Source organism: Octopus bimaculoides, chromosome 20, assembly GCF_046866305.1.
Source record: "Octopus bimaculoides isolate indiv1 chromosome 20, ASM4686630v1, whole genome shotgun sequence".
In the NCBI taxonomy this organism is placed as follows: domain Eukaryota; kingdom Metazoa; phylum Mollusca; class Cephalopoda; order Octopoda; family Octopodidae; genus Octopus; species Octopus bimaculoides.
In genome coordinates, this window is record NC_142947.1 from 9,275,233 (window position 1) to 9,295,926 (window position 20,694).

At 33.1% G+C, this 20,694-nt stretch overlaps 1 protein-coding gene across 11 annotated transcripts in view; it reads right to left on the bottom strand.

Annotated features, from left to right (window-relative positions):
• LOC106874758 (uncharacterized) overlaps window positions 1-20,694 on the bottom strand; it is a 317,478-nt gene that overhangs the window by 14,377 nt on the left and 282,407 nt on the right. For 8 of the 11 annotated variants that reach the window (XM_089337977.1, XM_089337976.1, XM_089337985.1 and 5 more), the window contains 2 exons: window positions 9,435-9,596; window positions 5,918-6,505 (listed from right to left, as the gene is read on the bottom strand). In XM_089337977.1, the coding sequence (XP_089194103.1) occupies window positions 5,918-6,505; window positions 9,435-9,596 (750 nt within the window). The remainder of the gene's footprint in view (window positions 1-5,917; window positions 6,506-9,434; window positions 9,597-20,694) is intronic. The other 3 variants (XM_089337981.1, XM_089337979.1, XM_089337982.1) reach the window with 1 other exon arrangement.

The following is a 20,694-nucleotide window of genomic DNA, read 5'->3' on the forward strand; positions in this document are numbered from 1 at the left end:
TTGCAACAGAAAGATAAAGCTAAAACATAATGATGGAGACTCAGAGAAATGAAAAGACGCTAACCCACCTGCCCTTCATGATGTGGCCTGCAGGAAAAAAGGAGAAGAGAGAAATCTAGAAATCTGTTACAAGTTGAAAGTGAGAGGGAGTTGAATGTCAGTAAAACTAAGAAATGTAAAACCAACTGTAGTGTGTGTGTGTGTGTGTGTGTGTGTGTGTGTGTGTGTGTGTGTGTGTGGTGTGTGTGTGTGGTGTGTGTGTGTGGTGTGTGTTATGGCAGTGAGAAGAAAAGAAACTTGAGAAATGTTAAAATAACTCAGCAAAATTTAACAAACAATGCTTTTAAAATTGATCTGAGTTTTGGAAGTAAAAGTTTATCAGAGATACTTTACAGAACTAGAATTATAGTGACATTCAACATAATGACCATTTGTTCTTGTCCAACTTTCATTTGAAATAGTTCATACAAGAGAAAAACAGTCTTATATTTCTGAAAGTTTGAATTTAAAACATTCTACAATGCCTAAAATGCCTAAATATAGGAAAATCTCAAGAGTTGATTTCAAATACCAATATGATAGTGTATTTGATTTTTGTGATAATTTTTTTTAAGAAAAAGGGGAAAAAATACAAAAAGCTGTAACAGACTAAAATAAATTTCAATAGCAAACATTGTGTAATTGGTTAGAGGAAAGTTCAAAAAGAATTATGACAAAATTGAGTGGAGGATGGCTTCCGAGGCTTCTTTGACTGATATGAGAGCTAGTGTTCAGTACTAGTGAATGAAAATAAATGAAAACAAAGGATATGAAACATAATTAGGTGAATTGATAAATATGACTTTTAAAGACAGAATTAAACTGAAGACCTGATTAACGGAAAGAGATGTTGCTTTAGCAAATGATTTAATTTAAGCTTCAGGAAAACTTAAAATATGATATGAGTTTGATTTTATTCTTCATGTCAGTATATACTGTCATACTTTATACAAAATTCTAACTTGAGAGAAACAGCCTTTTTAATTTTTTTTTTTTTTTTTTTTTTTTTTGTCATGCCATTTAGCAGAGAACAGAAATGGAGGAGATGAAATAAAAGTGATGTCTATTTGGAGAATTAACATTGGTTTCAAAGATTGAATAAAACAAAAATAAAAATAGTTTCATAGAAATCATAAGCACTTAGAGACTAAGACTCTGTTACTATCCGTGACACACAAGTCTTAAAGTAGTAAAATACCTTAAGACTAAATTTCATAATGAAACGGATATTAACACATACTACATTAAAACTACAAAATTTTCAACACCCATCCAACGCTTGTACAGTTTTTATATATGTGGCAATAAATAACTATCAAACAGAATAGAGAAATATGAAATTCACATTTTTAATAAGATCTAGGTTTATTTAGAAAACATGAAATAATCATCACCCAATTAGATTACTATACATACGTATACAATACACATACAAACATATGTATGTACTTACATATGTATGTACTTATGTATGTATGATTGCATGTGGGGATGAACAGAAGAATGAGCACTTAATATAAAAGAAACAGAGTATAAATCATGCAAATTACAGACAGAATGACATGCCAATACTCTGAATTTCTTCTTAGTACACTGAGTTTACCAGTATTTGTTCAGTCAACAAAAGATCTGATCGTGAGCCAAGATATGGTTGTAGACCAAAATAGCTGCCGAAAACATAAATCTCATGTAGGATTGGATGTTGAATTTCAGTTTCATTTCTATATATAAATAAATAAATAAATAAATAACAAGGGTAATAAAATGCATTAATTTAGGGAAACAAATCTTGAAGTTTTGGTAAAATCTTCTTTTTTTTTTTCTTTTTTTTTTTTTTGGTTATTTCTCCTTAGCTGAACTGCAAGCAACATTAAAGGCAACGTTAGAATCAAATGCACAATTGATAATTACAAAGGAGCACAAACGCACAATAACTGCAAAGAAGTGCATTTGCAATAAAAAGCTGCATAATAATACAACTGCAAAGTGACATTATCATAACATCCCACGCGTTGTACTCAATTTGCTTTTGTGCATTTTGACAATTTGGAATCATGTATATAATGTGACAAAACGTATAATGTAACCATAGTGTGGCACCTTGGTATCTTAATGTATATTGTACATTCACTATTGTGAATGACATTTAGCTCTTGGCAATCCTGGATAATGCACCATGGTTCCCAGATGTTTTAATAATTGGTGCATATCTGTGTGCACTTGTACTTCATATTCATTGTTCAACAGTTTATGATTTATATGCAGAAGTTTGCCTGGTCATCATCATCATCTTTATCATTGTCGTTGTCATCATAATTATTATCATTGTTGTCATCATCATTATCATCTAATGTCCATGCTTGCATGGGTCTGACAGAATTTGTTGAGACAGATTTTCTATGGCCAGATGCCATTCCTGTCAGCAACTTACCTATAGGCTAACAGGTTTTTCATGGAAGACTGGAAGCAAACAACTTTGCCTGTATGATGATGACGTTCTACAACCATCATGCGTATATATAGATATGTGTGTGTGTTTATGTATTTTTTTTTGTAGACACCAATTGTAAAATTGCTGCCTATATGATTTTAATGTTGCGTTTAATGATACCTGAAATTTAGCTAAGAGGAAATAAGAAAAAATACTTTTAATAAGCATTTTGAACTTGGTTTTTGAATAAAAAATGAGATTGAAATTAAATATCCTGTCCTACATGAGATCAGAGTTTTCAGCAGAAATTTTGGCATACAGTTGTAGCTTACATACAGCCAGATCTTTTGCCATCTAAGTGAATGATGGAAGATCCATTCTGCTAACAAGAAAAAAAAGTATTAACATAGTATCCTGCAAGTAATTTACATAATAAATAGTATATATAAAAAAACCCCAACATTATTATATCAATATATACCTACATTTATGCATACATATCTATATCTATATCTATATATATATATATATAAATAATACCATGCATCCATTTCCAAGTAAGTTTATATATATATACATGTAAACAGACATACACACATGAATATACATATTTATTCACTTATGTACATGCATACATATATATACACACATACATGCATACATATATATGCACACATACATGCATACATATAATACATGCATAAATGTCTGAGATGAGTTATTAATAAGATTATAATTTTGGGGATTATTCACCTATCTTTAGAAATTAAATTGTTTTTCAATATTTGCATCTATGGTATGTTTTGGTCAAATGTTTGTAGTATCAGACTGGATTACGACTAGTCACATTTATTTCTAGACATTAAAAACTGACAACATTTCTATTTACTAGGCCACTGAAAGATCAAATTGATTGTAACACAGCTTAGAAGTTTAGAAGTGAATATTGGAAAATGTTTTGTATCTAAAACTGAATAGTCCGAAAAACGATAGTTTTTATACATACACACGACTCACATTAATATTTCATGAGAAATATTTCAAAGATTGTGGGGGAAATGTTAAATTATTTTGTTGCAGAGAAGAATAAAAAAATTAACAAAATGCTAATGTAAAAATAGGAAAACTTGATTGAGATGAATATAGCTTGAAGGAAACCCTTACTGAGAAAGGAAATAGTATATACATTCTAATCAGAACACTGAACATGCACCTGATAAAGTGATTTAAACATTTGGAAAACCAATAATAAACAATCCCAAACTAAAAATGCCTGATAGGATGTGCCAACCTGTTTAACTATTGAAGATTTCCTGAATGTAAAAACAACAAATCTTTAATAGATTATTGCAAAATAAATGTGAAACAGCACATTGCAATTCTTTCTGTTTGGATTCCATCTGTGAGATAGGTAGGAAGTATTTATATAACTTGGAAATGTTGGGGGGGGGGGGAATCTAAGTAGTTGGAATGGGTATAAGAGGTTAATGTTAATGCCTACCTAGCCTTTGGCTTTCAAGGGATTCAAACACTATTTGATTTATATTATTATCACCACCACAATCAACATCATCATCATCATTATCTTCATCTCAATCATCAACTTCTTCCTCATCAAAAGCTATTTTAATGTCTATTTACTATTTTCATGCAGACATGGGTTGGATAGATATTTTATTTTAAAGGATTTTCACAGCTTTATATACTTTTGAACACCAAATTCCAGCAAAAGTGAGTACATAACTATAATTAGGATGTTGCCAACATTAGAGATATTATCTTCCACAACTAAAACATTCCTTCCCGCCTTTGAGGTAAAACTGCAAACCATGATAACCATGTTTTCCTAAAGGTTGTTGGTAATGTGAATGAAATAATGCACCTGGTAACAGATCATGAACTTTGTTGACTAAGAAGCTATGGCTGTATCAAAACATCCACTACCACGGTTACCACTATAGTTTGGGGTGGTAGGCATTGTAGTAATTAAAACCAAGTATATATAGACCTGTGTATGTGTGTGTGTGTGTGTTCACTTTTTATGCGAAAATGGTTACGTGAATTGCTTCCATACTTGGGATGCATGAATTAATTTGACCTCGGATACATAATAGGGTCATCAGTTTATTTTTTTTATTAAAAATAAATACAGGGATTTCTAAATAGTATCTTATTTTAGAAGAGGAACCTCTGATTCTTTAATGTAGAGTCAACAACTGATTACAGGCAAAATGCAAGCATTTGGGAAGCAAAAAGAAAGACTTTAGCTGAAGAGGAGTACCATGTTTGAAACTATTCTTTGTTGAGATATGTCAAGTTTATTGAGGCAATGTGACTTGCAAAAAAATACCAATACTTTTTGGTAGATATTCAACATCATTACAGGAATGACCCTGAAATTTAATTGTACAGTTAAAGGGTTAAATCGCATTAATAGGACATAGTTTTATTAAATAGCACCTGAGGCTCTACTTGGGGATCAGAGTAAAGGAAAGGGATATTTTGGTATCCTTAGATACTGCTTTCTTTTAGTTGTTTCTTTAGTAGAAATCTCAGCTTTGTAAAGTAACTTTGTAGATATGTACAATAATGTCATTGTGAGAAAGTGAAAGAAATAATATGTGAAATTATGGTTTCACTGTGATGGACAATGTACAAAGACTAGACAATAAGCTAGCACTCAATAACGACAACTTAAGCAGACATGAGCAAAAACTACAGGAAAAATGTGACAATATTTGTATCAAAATGGATGCTGAAAAACAGATGAAATTTATTCATTAAAAAAGCAGAAAAACTAAATAATATAACACTTTGAAAGTAATGTTATTTTTAGAGTTTTATGAATTATTAATAATATATTCTAAAGTAAATTGGGATTGATGTATTAAAAGGTAAATAAAACTAATATTGGCTTCAAAGTTTGGCCAACAAATTTTGGGGAGAAGGTAAGTTGTTTACATCAACCCCAGTACTCAACTGGTACTTATTTTATTGACCCTGAAAGGATGAAAGGCAAAGTCAACCTCAGAGGTATTTGAACTAAGGACATAAAGACAGATGAAATGCTGCTAAGCATTTTGTCTGGCACAATAATGCTTCTGCTAGTTCACTCCTTTACAATAATAATATTGAGACCATATACAAGTTTTAAAACAATGAAATTGATTATCTTCCAAAAAAGGTTTTGGAGATAAATTAAAGGTTGACATGGGGGGTGTTTTTCAACAAAAGCCATTTGATCCAAAGGTAAAAACACATTAATACGACAATACTAAAATTTCATGGCAATTTTCAAGTAAAAATATACATACATGCATACACATATAATTATATATATCTGTAAATAAATTATTAAATGCACACAGGAATACCACAAGCAAACATGCAATAAGCTAAGGAGCACCACCAATGAGACAATACTGCAGAATAGTTCAAAATCAATACCCTCTTCTTTGCTTCAACAACTTTTTTTTTCTTTCGCAATATATTGCCTCGGAAATTGGCCTGAATTTTCAAAGCTGCTGCGGCAACATCGGGGTCACCTAGATCAATGTCAACCTCTTCAGTTTCTCCTTGTGTTTGAGGCACTGTTTCAGCATTTTGTACTTTCTCAATTTCTTTCTTGGAATTTGCATCCTCTTCTACAACCTTTTCCTTGTTTTCAGCATTATCATCGGTCTTTTCATTACTCTGACTTTCTTTAGCTGTCTGTTCAGCTTGGTTTGGCAACATTTCATTGGTTTTCATTTTTGTATATTCACCATCTTCAGCTTGAGCAGCTGGTGGAGTTTCAACTGCTTCTTGCTGTTCTTTGATACTTTCTTTTACATCAGTCTTTTCTTCAGTGTCAGCCACAACGGAATGTTCTTCATCTACTTCAGTTTTCTTCTTCTTGTAGCCACGAAAGCCAGATTGTATTTTGAGAGCAGCTGCTTCAACTTCAGGATCATTTAAGTCAATGTCAATTTCTTGTTCTTTTGAACTTTCCTTATTTGACACTTGAGTGACATTTGGGGAAACTGGTGAGGTATCCTAAAAGGTTAGTAGAGAATAAATATAATGTAAAAACAAGCAGTCTCATAAGCATATGACAACCAAAAGTCTGTAATCTACATTATCAAGAATGTTATTAACTCAACAGTGATTAGTACAAATGCAATGAAATAACAGTTTGTAAATCCAAAACTCAAAATTCAACAAAAGGAAAAATTAACATTTTAAGAAATCAACATTCATCCCATATGTTTATCTTAGAGAGATAAACATAGAAATTCTTAACGGATGACTACATAAAATGTATGGTTTTGAAACATGATTGAAGGACCAGTAATCACCAAGTATCTGTTGCTTTGAACATTGCAAGATATTATAAGATTATTTGAGGATTAAGTCAAAGAACTGTTACCCAAATAAACTTCCGAGAAATAATTAGCAAAAGGTGTTTTAAGAATTCCACAAAAAAAAATAATAATAATTTCAAGACTTGGGAGAATTTTAGTTCATGACAGCATGCACAATGAAGGAATTGTCAAATTAATTAGCTTAGTTTCTGATACTTTAGTCTATAATGATGACAACATAATCATTATCAAGACTACTTTCCTGCATGCAAAGGCTGATAATTAAGTTTTATCCACTTAGTCTTGATAGTTGCTAAAACCTAATCTTAACATACTACTAGAAAAAACAAAATGTATAAATAAACGTGATATTCTTGAATAAAATAACAAATTTTTAGAATCCTAAAAAGCAGCTGAAAGATCTGCAACTTTATAGGGGATTTTAAAGAACTTTTAAATCTGTTTAAAGAATTGGTGTTCTTTGTACAACAGTACAGTTGCTGATTCTGGGAAAATGATAGATGAGAAAGATGAGGATATTTAAGCAGCAACTGCTGATTTAATTGTTAAAGTCTTAGACTACTGACTTGATAGACCAAGAGATCAAATTAGGCTATAAATACATTACTCTCCCTGCATCACTTCAAAGAGGTGCACTGCTCATCATATCTTATCCCTTCATAGGCTACAAAAGAGGGATAACTAAATAAGTAGAGTTAATTTTTAACTTGAATTACTATAGCTAAAGATGGTAGGAGGGAGATGGGAATCTTGTGGAGGAAAGTGTGTGTTGAAATGGATTGGATAAAATGTTTGGTGCAAAATCATTGAGGTTGAGTTTGAAAGGACAGGAGAAAGGTGCATCAAATTAGATCTAAGTGGAGATGATATTAGCAATCACAGAACAATAAAGGTCAATGTAGTGGTGGTAGAAAAGAGCACAAGAAAGGATACAGCTAGAAAGAAGATCCATCCTTACATTAGTAAGGGTGACTTAGTTTTCCTTAAGATAAATGCTTCCTAAAATGTGTCAGTATGGAGCTCAATCAACCTAGATATGTGAACAATACTTTAGTGTAATATTATTATTATTATTATTGCTGCTGTTGTTTACATTATTGTTGCTCTGTTTTATACAAGCTGCTCCAAGTCTCACCCAGAAACTTCAAGTAACAGCAAGTTAAATGTTTTACTATGAGTGTTATTCATGATTGGAAATGATATATTGTACGAGAAGGAAACCAGAATCGGAAAACTAAATTCTGTTATAACCATCATCATTATTATCAGGGTGGTGGATAGGCAGAATTGTAAGAGCATCAAGCAAAATACCTTACAGTATTTCTTCCAGCTCTGAGTTTAAATAATACAGAGGTCAACTTTGCATTTTATCCTTCTAGGAGTTGATAAAATAAAGTACCAGTCAAGTACTGGGATTGATGGCACTAACTATCCTCCTCTCCTCAAAACTGCTGGTCTTCTCCTAGAAATCATTATCAAGGCAGCAAGCTGGCAGAATCATTAGCATGCCAGACAAAATGATTAGCAGCGTTTTCTCCATCTTTACATTCTAAGAACAAATGCTGTCAAGATTGACTTTGATTTTCATCCTTTTGCGGGGCCAATAAGATAAGTACCAGTCAAGTAATCCCCCATAATAGTAGAAAGGATTATCATTATTATTAAGGCGATGAACTGGCAGAATCATTAGCATGCCAGACAAAAATGCTTAGTGGCGTTTCATGTCTTTATGTTCTGAGTTCAAATTCTACTAGGATCAACTTTATCTTTCATACTTTCAGGGTCAATGAAATAAGTACCAGTTGAGTACTGGAGATGATGTTATCAAATAATGGTTTCTCAAATTAACAAAATGCTATAAAGGATTATAATCAACTGAATTGGCACTTGTATGTACGAGATACTTATTTTAATAACCCAAAGTAGATAAAATGTAAATTGATCCCAGCAAAATTTCACTTATTATTTTGAGGTACAAAACTGAATTCTGTAAGGTATTTAATCCGGTGCTCCATCATTTTTTTACAATTCCACCACTCTCAAATGGTAACTAGAGATTATATTGATTTATGTCTAAAAATTATTTTAAACGAAGATGTACTGTTCATGATCAAATATACCACAATGTTACAATTTTATTTATTTCACTGAAACTAGAGAGATGAGGGAAAAAAACAAAAACAACACCCCACCCTCAAAATCTGAAGTTGGTTCCATTGGGAATTGAAATGAGAAACTCGAACCTCTCATCTGCCTGTACAATGATTAGGCTACTTCCATCATCTGATAACTAGAACGTGCAGTACTTACAGTTTTCAGTTTTGTTACTTCCATACTTTTCTCTTAACAATAGATTTCTATAGCTTAGATTGTTCACAGTTTTTTAGCAACATATACTGCCAAGAATATGAATAGGTTCCAATCCATCAAAGGATGATATTATCAACATGAAGATAAGTGAGAGCAAACTTGTGAGAATGACAAGAATATTCGATTCAGAAGGATAAATCTGTTGACTTAGGACATCTTTCCTTTAAATAGATTCAATTAAAATAAGAATTTTAAAAAAACAAAATTTTAATTGGCTGGTCTAATCCTACCTTTTTCAATTCTTTCACATGTTGCCTAGCTATATGACCACGAAAGCTGGCTTGAATTTTGGTAGCTGCAGCAATGGTCTCTGGGTCAGTTAGATCAATGTCAATATTTGTACTGTTATCAATAACTTGTAAGACATGCCTGCTTTCAGGTGTTTCATTAAGCTATAGGCAACATAAATAAGCATGCAATTAGTCATAGTAATGTGTTTATGAAGCTAATACCAGATGGTGACACCAAATTGTCAGAACATTTTGGAAGAAAATTAAAGATTATCATATACATACACACATATACATGTCTATATAGACATATACACACACACAGACACACATATGTACATACATACATACATACATATATATATATATATATATATATATATATATATATATATATATATATATATATATATGTATGTATGTATGTTATACACACACACATCTATATGAATACACATACATAAACACACACTCTCTCTCTCTCTCTCACACACACAATATATATATATGCTTGCTGCTTCGCAACCACATAGTCTTAGAATAAGTCCCTTTTACAACATTTTAGGCAAGTGTTTTCCATAGCTTTGGCTAATTAATATCTTAGGAGTGAATTTGATAGATAGACACTGTGCAGTGGCCCATCATATATACATGTATATATGTGTGCATTTCTGTATACACACACACACACTGTGAATTCTCCCTATATATATACATATATACATATATACACATATATATACACATCATATAGACATATATATGCATATACATACAGATATACATGTATATAGACATATATATGTATACACCACTCACACACACATGCACAAACATATGAAATGCAGTACCAGTACTCAGCTGGTACTTTTACAGCTGAGTAGACTGGAGTAATGTGAATTGAAATGCCTTGTTGAAGGACACGTCATGCCATCTGTGTAATGGATTGAATGCACTACCATATGATCATGAAACGAAAACTGAAACTACCAGGCCACATGCCTTCACACAAACATTTATATACATGCATGAATATATATATATTTATATACTTATATACATGTATAAACATACGTATACATACACATACATAAACATACATACATATCCATAAATATATATGTATATAGACACACAGACATATATGTCCATAAGCGTACACACACACACACACTCACTTACACACAAACACATCCATCTATCCATCCACCTATATATATATATATATATATATATAAATACAAGCATATATACAAAATATATTTTTCACACACACAAACACACACACACAAATACATGTACATAACCTCATTACTCACACACAAGCACACAGAGGTTTTGATTTTGTAGTACAAAAACATAACAACCACACAATAGAACTTTGTCTTGAGATGCTGTAACATCTGATATGTGTTTATTTATGTATACAAAACATGAAAATACATCCTTGAACCATGGTTTTTTTTTTCTCAATCATACTTTTTGTTGACTGTGTTTGTGAACAGGTTGAAAAGAAAAGAAAGAGAACGACTGTTAGCAGTATAAATGCTGAAAGTGGTATAAGCGATATGCTTTCTGATAAGGGAAAGAAATGTTTTGCTAGACTGGTTTTTAAATGAAGGCTGTAAAATTGGTTATACCATATCACATTTTTCTTACAAGGGAGGCCACTAGATGATGATGGCAAGTAACTGACTTCTGTAAAACCAATGCTGCAAACCATTTCCTCTCCCTAAGCAGAAAATATTTCTCAAAAGGCCACAAATTCCATGTAAATGTGACATAATATTGGGCTACAAATAGCTAGCTGCATGAAAAACAGGTCTTGTGCCTTAAGAAGCCACAATGCAAACACTGCAAACAAGAGCAGAATGAAGCAAGCCATGTAATTACTGAAATATCGGGCTCTGACCCTCATAGGGCAAATGAGTACTAACAGGTATTTTATAGCATGTTTTCAACAGTAAGACATCAACATAGTACATAAGGTTTATAGAGCTCTCCTTCAAAAGTTGCCTGGACAAACACAGCAGCACGTTTCAAAAATATTACAGCGCTTTTAAAGCATATTTGGAAATTGAGAGACAAAGGGGAAGCAAGCAACAATCAGTTTTAGATAAGGCACAAACATTTAGCAACATATCAAAGTGCTATGAGCTTATTTTACAGGTAAATTGTAGATCAGGCACCACTCTACCCCAATCTTGAAGGAAAAAACAAGACAAAAAACAAAACAACCTTAGTTTGATATATTGACACAGGTTCAAATTCTTCTGCTTGAATTTCATAGATGTATGATGAATAACAAGATGATAATTGACTTCAATAATTTCCTGTACTTGCAGCACTTAGACTGCCAACAGATATTCTCTGACTTTTCTTTCCAATCCACTGTGAGCATCATAACCCAATAGTTGTAGTGTATTCTAAATCTTCTTTCAGATGGTGTTTGTGACATTTGTGCATATCGCAGTAGCAGCATCTCAGATATGTGAACAGTACTCTGATGTATCTAAGCTTTCTAGATGCTCAACAGGTGAAATAGTTTCTAGACCTGAAAAGGAAACCTTGTCTCTGGGGTGCAATTTTTTCAACCTTGTATCAATGAGAGAGCGAGAGAGAGAGAGAGAGAGAGAGAGAGAGAGAGAGAGAGAGAGAGAGGGAGAGAGAGAGAGAGAGAGAGAGAGAGAGAGAGAGAGTGCTCAATACAAATTTTGATGTCAATTATTTGTTGAAATTTTGAAGACGTTAGTTGTTGTTTTTATGTAAATCTTGGTTATCTTAATCAAGCAGATCTATGACAAATAAGTTGTCAGTAAAAGATTAGGTGAAATTCTCAGAAATACTTCTCTTTTTGGTGGAAGACCATACTGTGCATTCTAACATGCAGTGGTTTATTGTATGGTGTGTCGTTTGGCAGCCTGGGCATGCTACATCTTTCACTACACACCAGTCATTTGCTTGCTGTTGAAGCATACCATTGTTGCTTGAAATTATTACTGTGACATGGAATGTGTTGCTACCGTTGCCAAAGTTATTGATATTGCTAATTACTTTGCACAGTGTTCAACTGCTTCTTTTGTGATTTAAATTGAATAGAAATATTCAATAGTTTTCTGATTTCTTTGATTTGTTTCTTGGTTTCAGCTTCTTGGTGTGGAGTATTAATTATTTCTGTTGTGTGTAGTATTGGTGTGCACTGAGGTTGGTTATTTTGGATGTATAATTACAGTTCTATATTTTATGATGCATTTTTGCAATATGCTTTTTGAACTTTTACAATTATTTTGTTGAGTGCTGCACAGTGGGGTCTACATTGCTATGTATGGTGTTGTGGTACCAATGAGCCAGATGCATAAAGTTATGTATCTATCCAGATTGAGCCAGTGTATCTTGTCTTAGGGCATTGTGAATATCATGTGTTATGTTTAGGTGCTTTTTATTCAGTCTTTACTCTTTATAATGCAGTGTTTAGCTTTCTTTGTGTCATGCAATTAAGAGGTACATCACCAATTTTAGTTGTTCTCTCTATTTTGTGAGGGAAATGATTGAGATGGGTGTCTTGGTTAATTTTGATGCTTAGTACTGTATGAGGTGAGATTGCTTTGAGGTCATGAACTATTGTTGGAACATAATGGATGCATTCTTGATATGTTTTGTCATGTTGTATTTTGTTGTTTTTGGTTACATTTAAATCAGGCTTGTTTTGTTAAAACTTTTTCATGTTTTTTGTTAGTATTTATTAGACTCCTATCTTTCTAATTTACAATATGTTTTTAATACAGCCAACACCAATGATTTTTCTCAACAATGGTTGATTTTTATGCTTGTTTGTTTTATTGTGCCAACTTTTCAATGTTCCTGTCATGACTATACTATTTTTTTTTTCTGACATAATGCATTCAGGGTTCGGTAAATCTTTTACTGTTTAAGATAACAGGGTGTGATTTGAGGGAAATTAAGCTGCTAATTCTAATAACAAGTCAAGTAGCTGCATAAAAGCTCCCTCAACATGAGTTGAGTATTGTAGGGTGTCAGTCAAGACTGTTTCCAGAAGTGTAGTGAGTGTTTCTTGTGACATCTTAAGAAGATGAAGCTAGTTGCTCTCAACGAAAGTTGTCTTTGAGGTCTTTGTTCATGTAAGCAGTGTATGTTTTGGAAAGAGGTGTCTACCTTATGTGTGGATGTTGCCCATCATGTAAAGTTAAGAAAGAGTTAAAGATGATATCCTTTGAGTTAGGAGTGTGTGTAGTTAGAAAATCAAGCAGTCATTAATGTGCAAATGTGTGTGGAAGACAGTTAAACCTTGGAATATACCAAAGTTGACAGAGTGTCAGTTAGTGTGAGCTCAGTCAATGCAGGCTATCAAGAAATTTCTATTCCAAGAATTAGAGATGGCTAAAATTTATGGGCAGGTCTCCACATCAGATATGGTTAAAGGCTTTGCTAATGGTAAGAGCAACAATATTGCTGTCACCAAAGTTTTCAGGAATGGAAGATCTTTGATATAGGAAGGAATTCAAATCCCCAGATTCATTGATTGAGAAAAGAGAAGAACTCAAGACAAAGAAGGAAGTTAATGGTAACAACTATTTACATCCCCTTTGAGATGTTTGAAGTGAGGGTAACAGGTCATTAGTTGTGTTTTTGGCAATAGGACACACTGTTAAATTTCCTTAAATTCAGACAACTCCTTGTAAAGAGAAAAATATTGGAGAGTTTGGCAAGTACAGTACTGAGCACATTGTTTGATATAAATGACAGTGCTACATAGAATGAGGAAGTAGAGTTAGAAATGAGTTTGGTTGTGTATGTGCAGTGTAAAGTCAGAAACAAAATGGTTTCCAAATACAATAGTTTGATCAGGAGGAACATACAATCAGCAACGATATCAAAGCTTTTATATGGTTAAGCAACAATATGCACGCAAATGGCATTAAAAAAGTTGGCAGCTATTATTGAGATCTTAGATTGTGTAAATATCTTATCAGTGTGAACTAGAAGTGAGCACGCAATATATTTGGCATCAGCATTGTCCCAAAGAAAGCACAGTTAAATACTTTGTTAAATAAAACTTGTACTGGGAATAGAATAACTTACATACGCACAACCATGCAACATTCATAAAACCTGCGAGATCAAATGGTCAGCATGAACCCTGTCAGTCAACAATATCAGTTAACTGATTACCAATTGTTTAACCACCAGCTATGAAAGAGATGTACAAATTACTTACTGGTGGGTGATGCGTACATCTTTCCTTCTTCATGGAAACGTTTGTGTGCAACACTTATAAGCTAACAAATAATAACGCTTATAACACTGAACCATATTTTCCCATTTAACTATAAGTTCGTGGATTGAACTGGCAAAAAATAAAGAGCAAGGTGGTCGACCATCTGTTACTCTTTCCTCTCTCTCCATAGACAAACTACAAAATAACTTGTAAATATTTTCTGTTATGTGGTATATTAGAGGCCTATTCTTCCCGTTTGTTTCATTCACCTAGATTATAAAGTCATAACACTGACTACCTGTTGAGTCATTGTGCATTCTAAATGATTAGATATATTGCTTAGATAAACTAAATTTCACTGTACAAGTGTTCATGTGTGTCTACTATAAACGTTTACATATACACACTCTTTATGTACATGTACACCCTAAATATTTGTGATGTTTGCCAACTGTTTGCTAAAGAATGTAATGAAGGGAAATATATTGAAATTCTAATAATACATGGTGCATGGTAGGCAAAAATTTAAATGGAATCCACTGAATGAATTTCTGATTATATTTTCTCCTTTTCTCTTTCCCTTTATTATCTCCTACTCATGTTATTCAGCTGATATTATGGATTCATTTTAAAAGGTAAAATATATTTAGATTGACAATAGTCAACATGACTCAATACTAACAAAACACGCTAACAAATAAACTACATGCAATTCTGTACCAGGAGAACATTTTAGAATAAACATTATTGGCTGTTCCCTCCATGTTGTTTTGCAGTCATTTTTCTTTCTTTCTTTCTTTCTTTCTTTTTTATTTTGTTAAATAACAAATACAATAAACAGGACAAAGGCTCATTGAATAATTGTTTTCCCTGAATGTCTCACATATACAATACAAGGAGAGATGCTAGCTAAAGGATAGATACATTCTTTGAGAATTTTATTCTCGGACTATTGTGCTGTTAGTTAATAATAATGGCATTGTTATTTCCTATCAACTGTGATTACTTCTACTGGAGAGAAAAATGTTAACTCAGAAAGAGAGTGACATTTGTGTGCAAGAGTTATTCAGAATATGCTTATTACAAACCTTTTGAAAGTATATATTTGTAAGCTGTGGTGACATAGTTTACTGAACCAACTCTTGTCTGTTATTGCTTATACTTATTGAGATTAAATAGAAACAAAGTTAATCCCAGCAGATTTTGAACTTGGAACAGGGAAGTGTTGGACTACATAAAGCGAAGTATTTCATCTAACATTCCACTTTTGGCTATGCCTGCATGCTTATATGTAGGAGTGTGTACATGCATATACAAACATAGATTTATAGGCACAAGTATATGTAGAGAATGTTCATTAGTCGTAGCAATAAATATGTAAATAAAGATACTTGAATCTTTCAATAGGTAAAAAAACAATGACTATGAAAGTATGCCTATATATTTAAGATAATCTTCTTGTTTATCAGTTTCCTTTCGGTCATTACTTTTACAGTGTCAATACTACCTTTAACTAAACCATCATTTTTTTTTAATATACATTTCTGGAGTTCCCTTTGACCATGGATGTGACCAAGTTAATGTAGTCTGGTCTACAGTATTTTGGGGAATATATGTAACATTAGAACTAGTTTTCACTACTACCAAGCATTTTGTGCATATTTCATTATACAACAAATGAACACATGTAAAAACATGCAACACACAACATCCACCCACACACAACACATCCTCACATGCACATTACGTTGTAGAACATTTCTTCCATCATTTTGATTGTGAATTACATGGTCTCAACACCTTCTGAGTGTATGTTTTTGTAGCAATGCCAAACAGTATTACTGCAATCACATTTTTGATCTCTTGTCTGGGAAAACATCCTGTCAAACCTTCTTAATGGTGTCATGTAGCTATCTTCCTTTTACCATTAGATAAAGATAATCTTTTCTTTGGTATTTGCTTACACCTTTCCTACATATACAAATCTCTCTCTCTCTCTCTCTCTAGATATATATATATATATATATATATATATATAAATTTCGAACTGAGGATTTTGCTCCTACTCAAGTTCCAGGTTCCATAATCTTTCAGTAACTTGAAAGATCATATAGCATGAAATGTAAGTAGTGGCCAAATCCTCAATTTAAATAAATTTATGAATAAACTCTATGCTATGTATTAAGTATTATCTTCTTCTGTTTAAAAACTGTAATCATCATCATCATCATCGTTTAACATCCGCTTTCCATGCTAGCATGGGTTGGACAATTTGACTGAGGACTGGTGAAACCAGATGGCAACACCAGGCTCCAATCTAATTTGGCAGAGTTTCTATAGCTGGATGCCCTTCCTAACGCCAACCACTCAGAGAGTGTAGTGGGTGCTTTTACGTGTCACCCTCACGAAAACGGCCACGCTCGAAATGGTGTCTTTTATGTGCCACCCGCACAAGCCAGTCCAGGGGCACTGGCAACGATCTCACTCGAAAATCCTACGGGAGCCAGTCAGGCGGTACTGGCAATGGCCACGCTCAAAATGGTGCATCTCATGTGCCACCCGCACAAGAGCCAGTCCAGGGGCACTGGCATATATCATGCAGTAATTCCTATTCCAGAATTAAACTGATAAGTCATGAATTAAAGTTAACAATAACCATGTTTACGTTCATGGTAATTAAAAATTAAGTTAAATAGTTTTCTCTTTCTCCCTACCTCGCTTCATCTACCTTTCATTGATGTAGACATTTTTAAGTTGAACTGGTGTATTTTCAATTTCTGATAAATAAATACTAGTAATTATTGATGTTTTAACCGTTGAAAGTAGAGAGTAGGTAAACAGTTAAGAGATTATGTTTAGTTATTAGCACTCATGTGTTGTAGGCTGAGTAACTATAAAAGAAAGAAACACATTTTACTGCCATAGTATGCAATAAGAACCTTTGTGCTTGATGTGTAATTTGCTAGTTTGCTGTGTTGTACATAAATCTCGCCACTGGTCAAAACTTACAAGAGACAGAGATCTTATTCTTAATGCCATGAAAACTGGGCTCCACTCAAGTGCTCTCTGTGATGCCTGATTATGGCACAAGATTTAAAAACAAGAATACTATGCCATGGTCATAATGTCCTTTAACTCAACACAGTCCCTGTGTCTTGGTTACAAAATATTATTATTGTAATATGTCTTTACTTCAATGTACTTCAAGCTAAAAGCATCAAGATGATATGGTCGAACAACAATAATATACCTTAATTGTATGGTACTAGTAATGTTATTTACTTTAAAAATAAAACACCTTGACAACAATATCATCTTCAGTAATGCAAATTGACTGTAGTGCAATGTTCCTTAAAGTACCCTAACAAAAGGATATCATGACTGAAATGTGCCTTGATTATATAGTTTCACTACAGTAATATATCTCAACTCCATGACACTTCAATTATAAGACGTCATAAATCTGTTTACTCCATGGATTATTTTTGAAGGAAATAAGATCTTATGTTGAAGAATTTATAAGCTTTGAATATTGTGACTACATTTTGCCTAAAACTTTGTCAGACAAATTTATATATTTTCTAAACTAATTAATCTGCTTCCTTTCATGCCACTGAGAATTGTAGTATCAGAATTTGGTTCCATTAATAGACAACATAGCAAAACTCAATTTTGAGATGCTGTAAAATTACCCAACTGAATAATTATTTAATTCTCTGGTCTGAAATTAGTATCTACCAACCAACCAACCAACCAACTAACCTCAAGGAAGGAATTTATAGCAAAAAGCAAAAAATAAGTGAAAGTAAAACATAGGCAGGGAAAATATTTTAGATGGTTACAGAGCTGAAGAGAGAAAGGGTTAAGATAGTCTATAGTGAGGGGTTTAGGGAATGAAATACAGTAAGAATGATAGGGAATTTAGATGGGTATGATATAAAGATTGCGAGTTCAGAGAGGTAGACACCATTAAAGTAGAGGTAGAAGGGAGATAGAAAGAGGAAGTAGCTGGTATGGGATAATGATTGTAGTATAGCGGTGAGTTAATCTTTGCCAATCAACAAGGCAGTCAGTTTTTGGAAGTGGTCTACAATACTTGGTAAGGGATTTAGTTTCCTTTTTTGATATATATACACACACACATGCAGGCATACAAATACACACACACACACACACACACACACACACATACACACATATATATACATAGATACATATATATAATCATTTAACATCCACTGTCCATTTTCCTGTACTTGCATGGGTCAAAAATTTGTTGAGGTAGATTTTGTAAGGCCAGATACCCTTCCTATAGCAAATTCTGACCTATTTCTAAGCAAGGTAATATTTTCCCATAGCTAGAGATGTTTTTCATGAAAGACTAAACAAAGCTTGCTTGTATGACAATAGTGCTCATTTACAATCATTATGTGATGTTTAAACATAGGTACACACAAACACACATATGCATAAGTATATATGATGTGCTTATTTCAGTTTCCGTACCAAATCCACTCACAAGGCTTCAGTTGATTAGAGACATTAGTAGAAGACATATATATATATATATCCTCATCATCATCATCATTTAATGTCTGCTTTCCATGCTAGCATGGGTTGGACGATTTGACTGGGGACTGGTGAACCAGATGGCTACACCAGACTCCAATCTGATCTGGCAGAGTTTCTACAGCTGGATGCCCTTCCTAATGCCAACCACTCCGAGAGTGTAGTGGGTGCTTTTTACGTGCCACCGGCATGAGGGCCAAATACACATATTTACGAGTTAGTAATAGAAGGATGCACACCACTTTTATGCCCATATCCTTTGAAGTCTCTCTCAGATTGATGAATCTCATGCCAAATTTGAAAATTATACACACTAAAATATGAAGACATACATTTAAAATATTTTACAATTCACTTCAATGCGATTGTCTTGGAATTCAAGCACCATTGCATTCACTGAATGGGAAAGTGATGCAACAAAGGGTATTGAAAAGGGATTTTAACTGTACATGTAAATCACAGTAGTTTATTTGAATAACAAGCTGGAAATAATTAGGTACAAAGGTAAAAATCAATTGACTTAACCTTAGGATATTACTGGTACTTTTCATTTCCACCCCACTGCCATCTCAGAAAGATGAAACACTGGGAGAGTATGAAGAACTAAACTAGATACTGTACAACATTCCAAGTATCTAATTTAGTTCTCCACTCTTTATACCAACTCCAACAACAACAACAACAATGATTCCTAATTAAGGTACAAGAGGGCAAGTTTATGACATTGTGCCTAAGAAGGGAGGGGGGTGGGTATAGGAAATTAAATTGACACTAGTATTTGACTAGTAATTATTTTACCTATGATAGAAAGATGAAAGACAATGCTGAGCCTGAGTAATGATGCAGGGAAAAAAGAAATGTAAAGCAACACCACAGGGTGTTTAAGCTTAGCATTTAGCAAAAGTGGCAACAACATCAACAGCAACAATGCAACAGCAACACTCATAAGGTAATCTCTTAAAAGAAAATGAAGTTAAGATTTTTTAACAGCTTAAATATAGAAGTGGGATATCATGGACTCACACATAATAGATTTTTTTTTTTTTCAAAAACATCTAACAATAAAAAAAATTGCAGAAAACAAACGAAACAAGGAACCAAGAACCAGAATAAGACAAGAACAAGAAAAATAACAAAAAGATTAATATTGTGCTGTTAAGTGGTCTCCCTTTAAACAGGAGCGATACTATTGACAGAGTTGGATCAAATCAAATTACTTATACACAACCTTGTTCCTCAATAGTAATGATTGGTTTTGAATAAACACAGCTAATATTGAAAGAGAGAATGTATCTAGTTGGCTGCATTGATTTTACTGTATATATCTAACACATTTAGAAAGTCTGCTTAAAGGATGTAAAGTAGAATTGGCCCTGGGAGGTTTAAACTCAGAACAGAGATGTATTGAATCAGATAGAAAGAAGTAATAATCCAACTCTGCAGAATTAGTTCTCT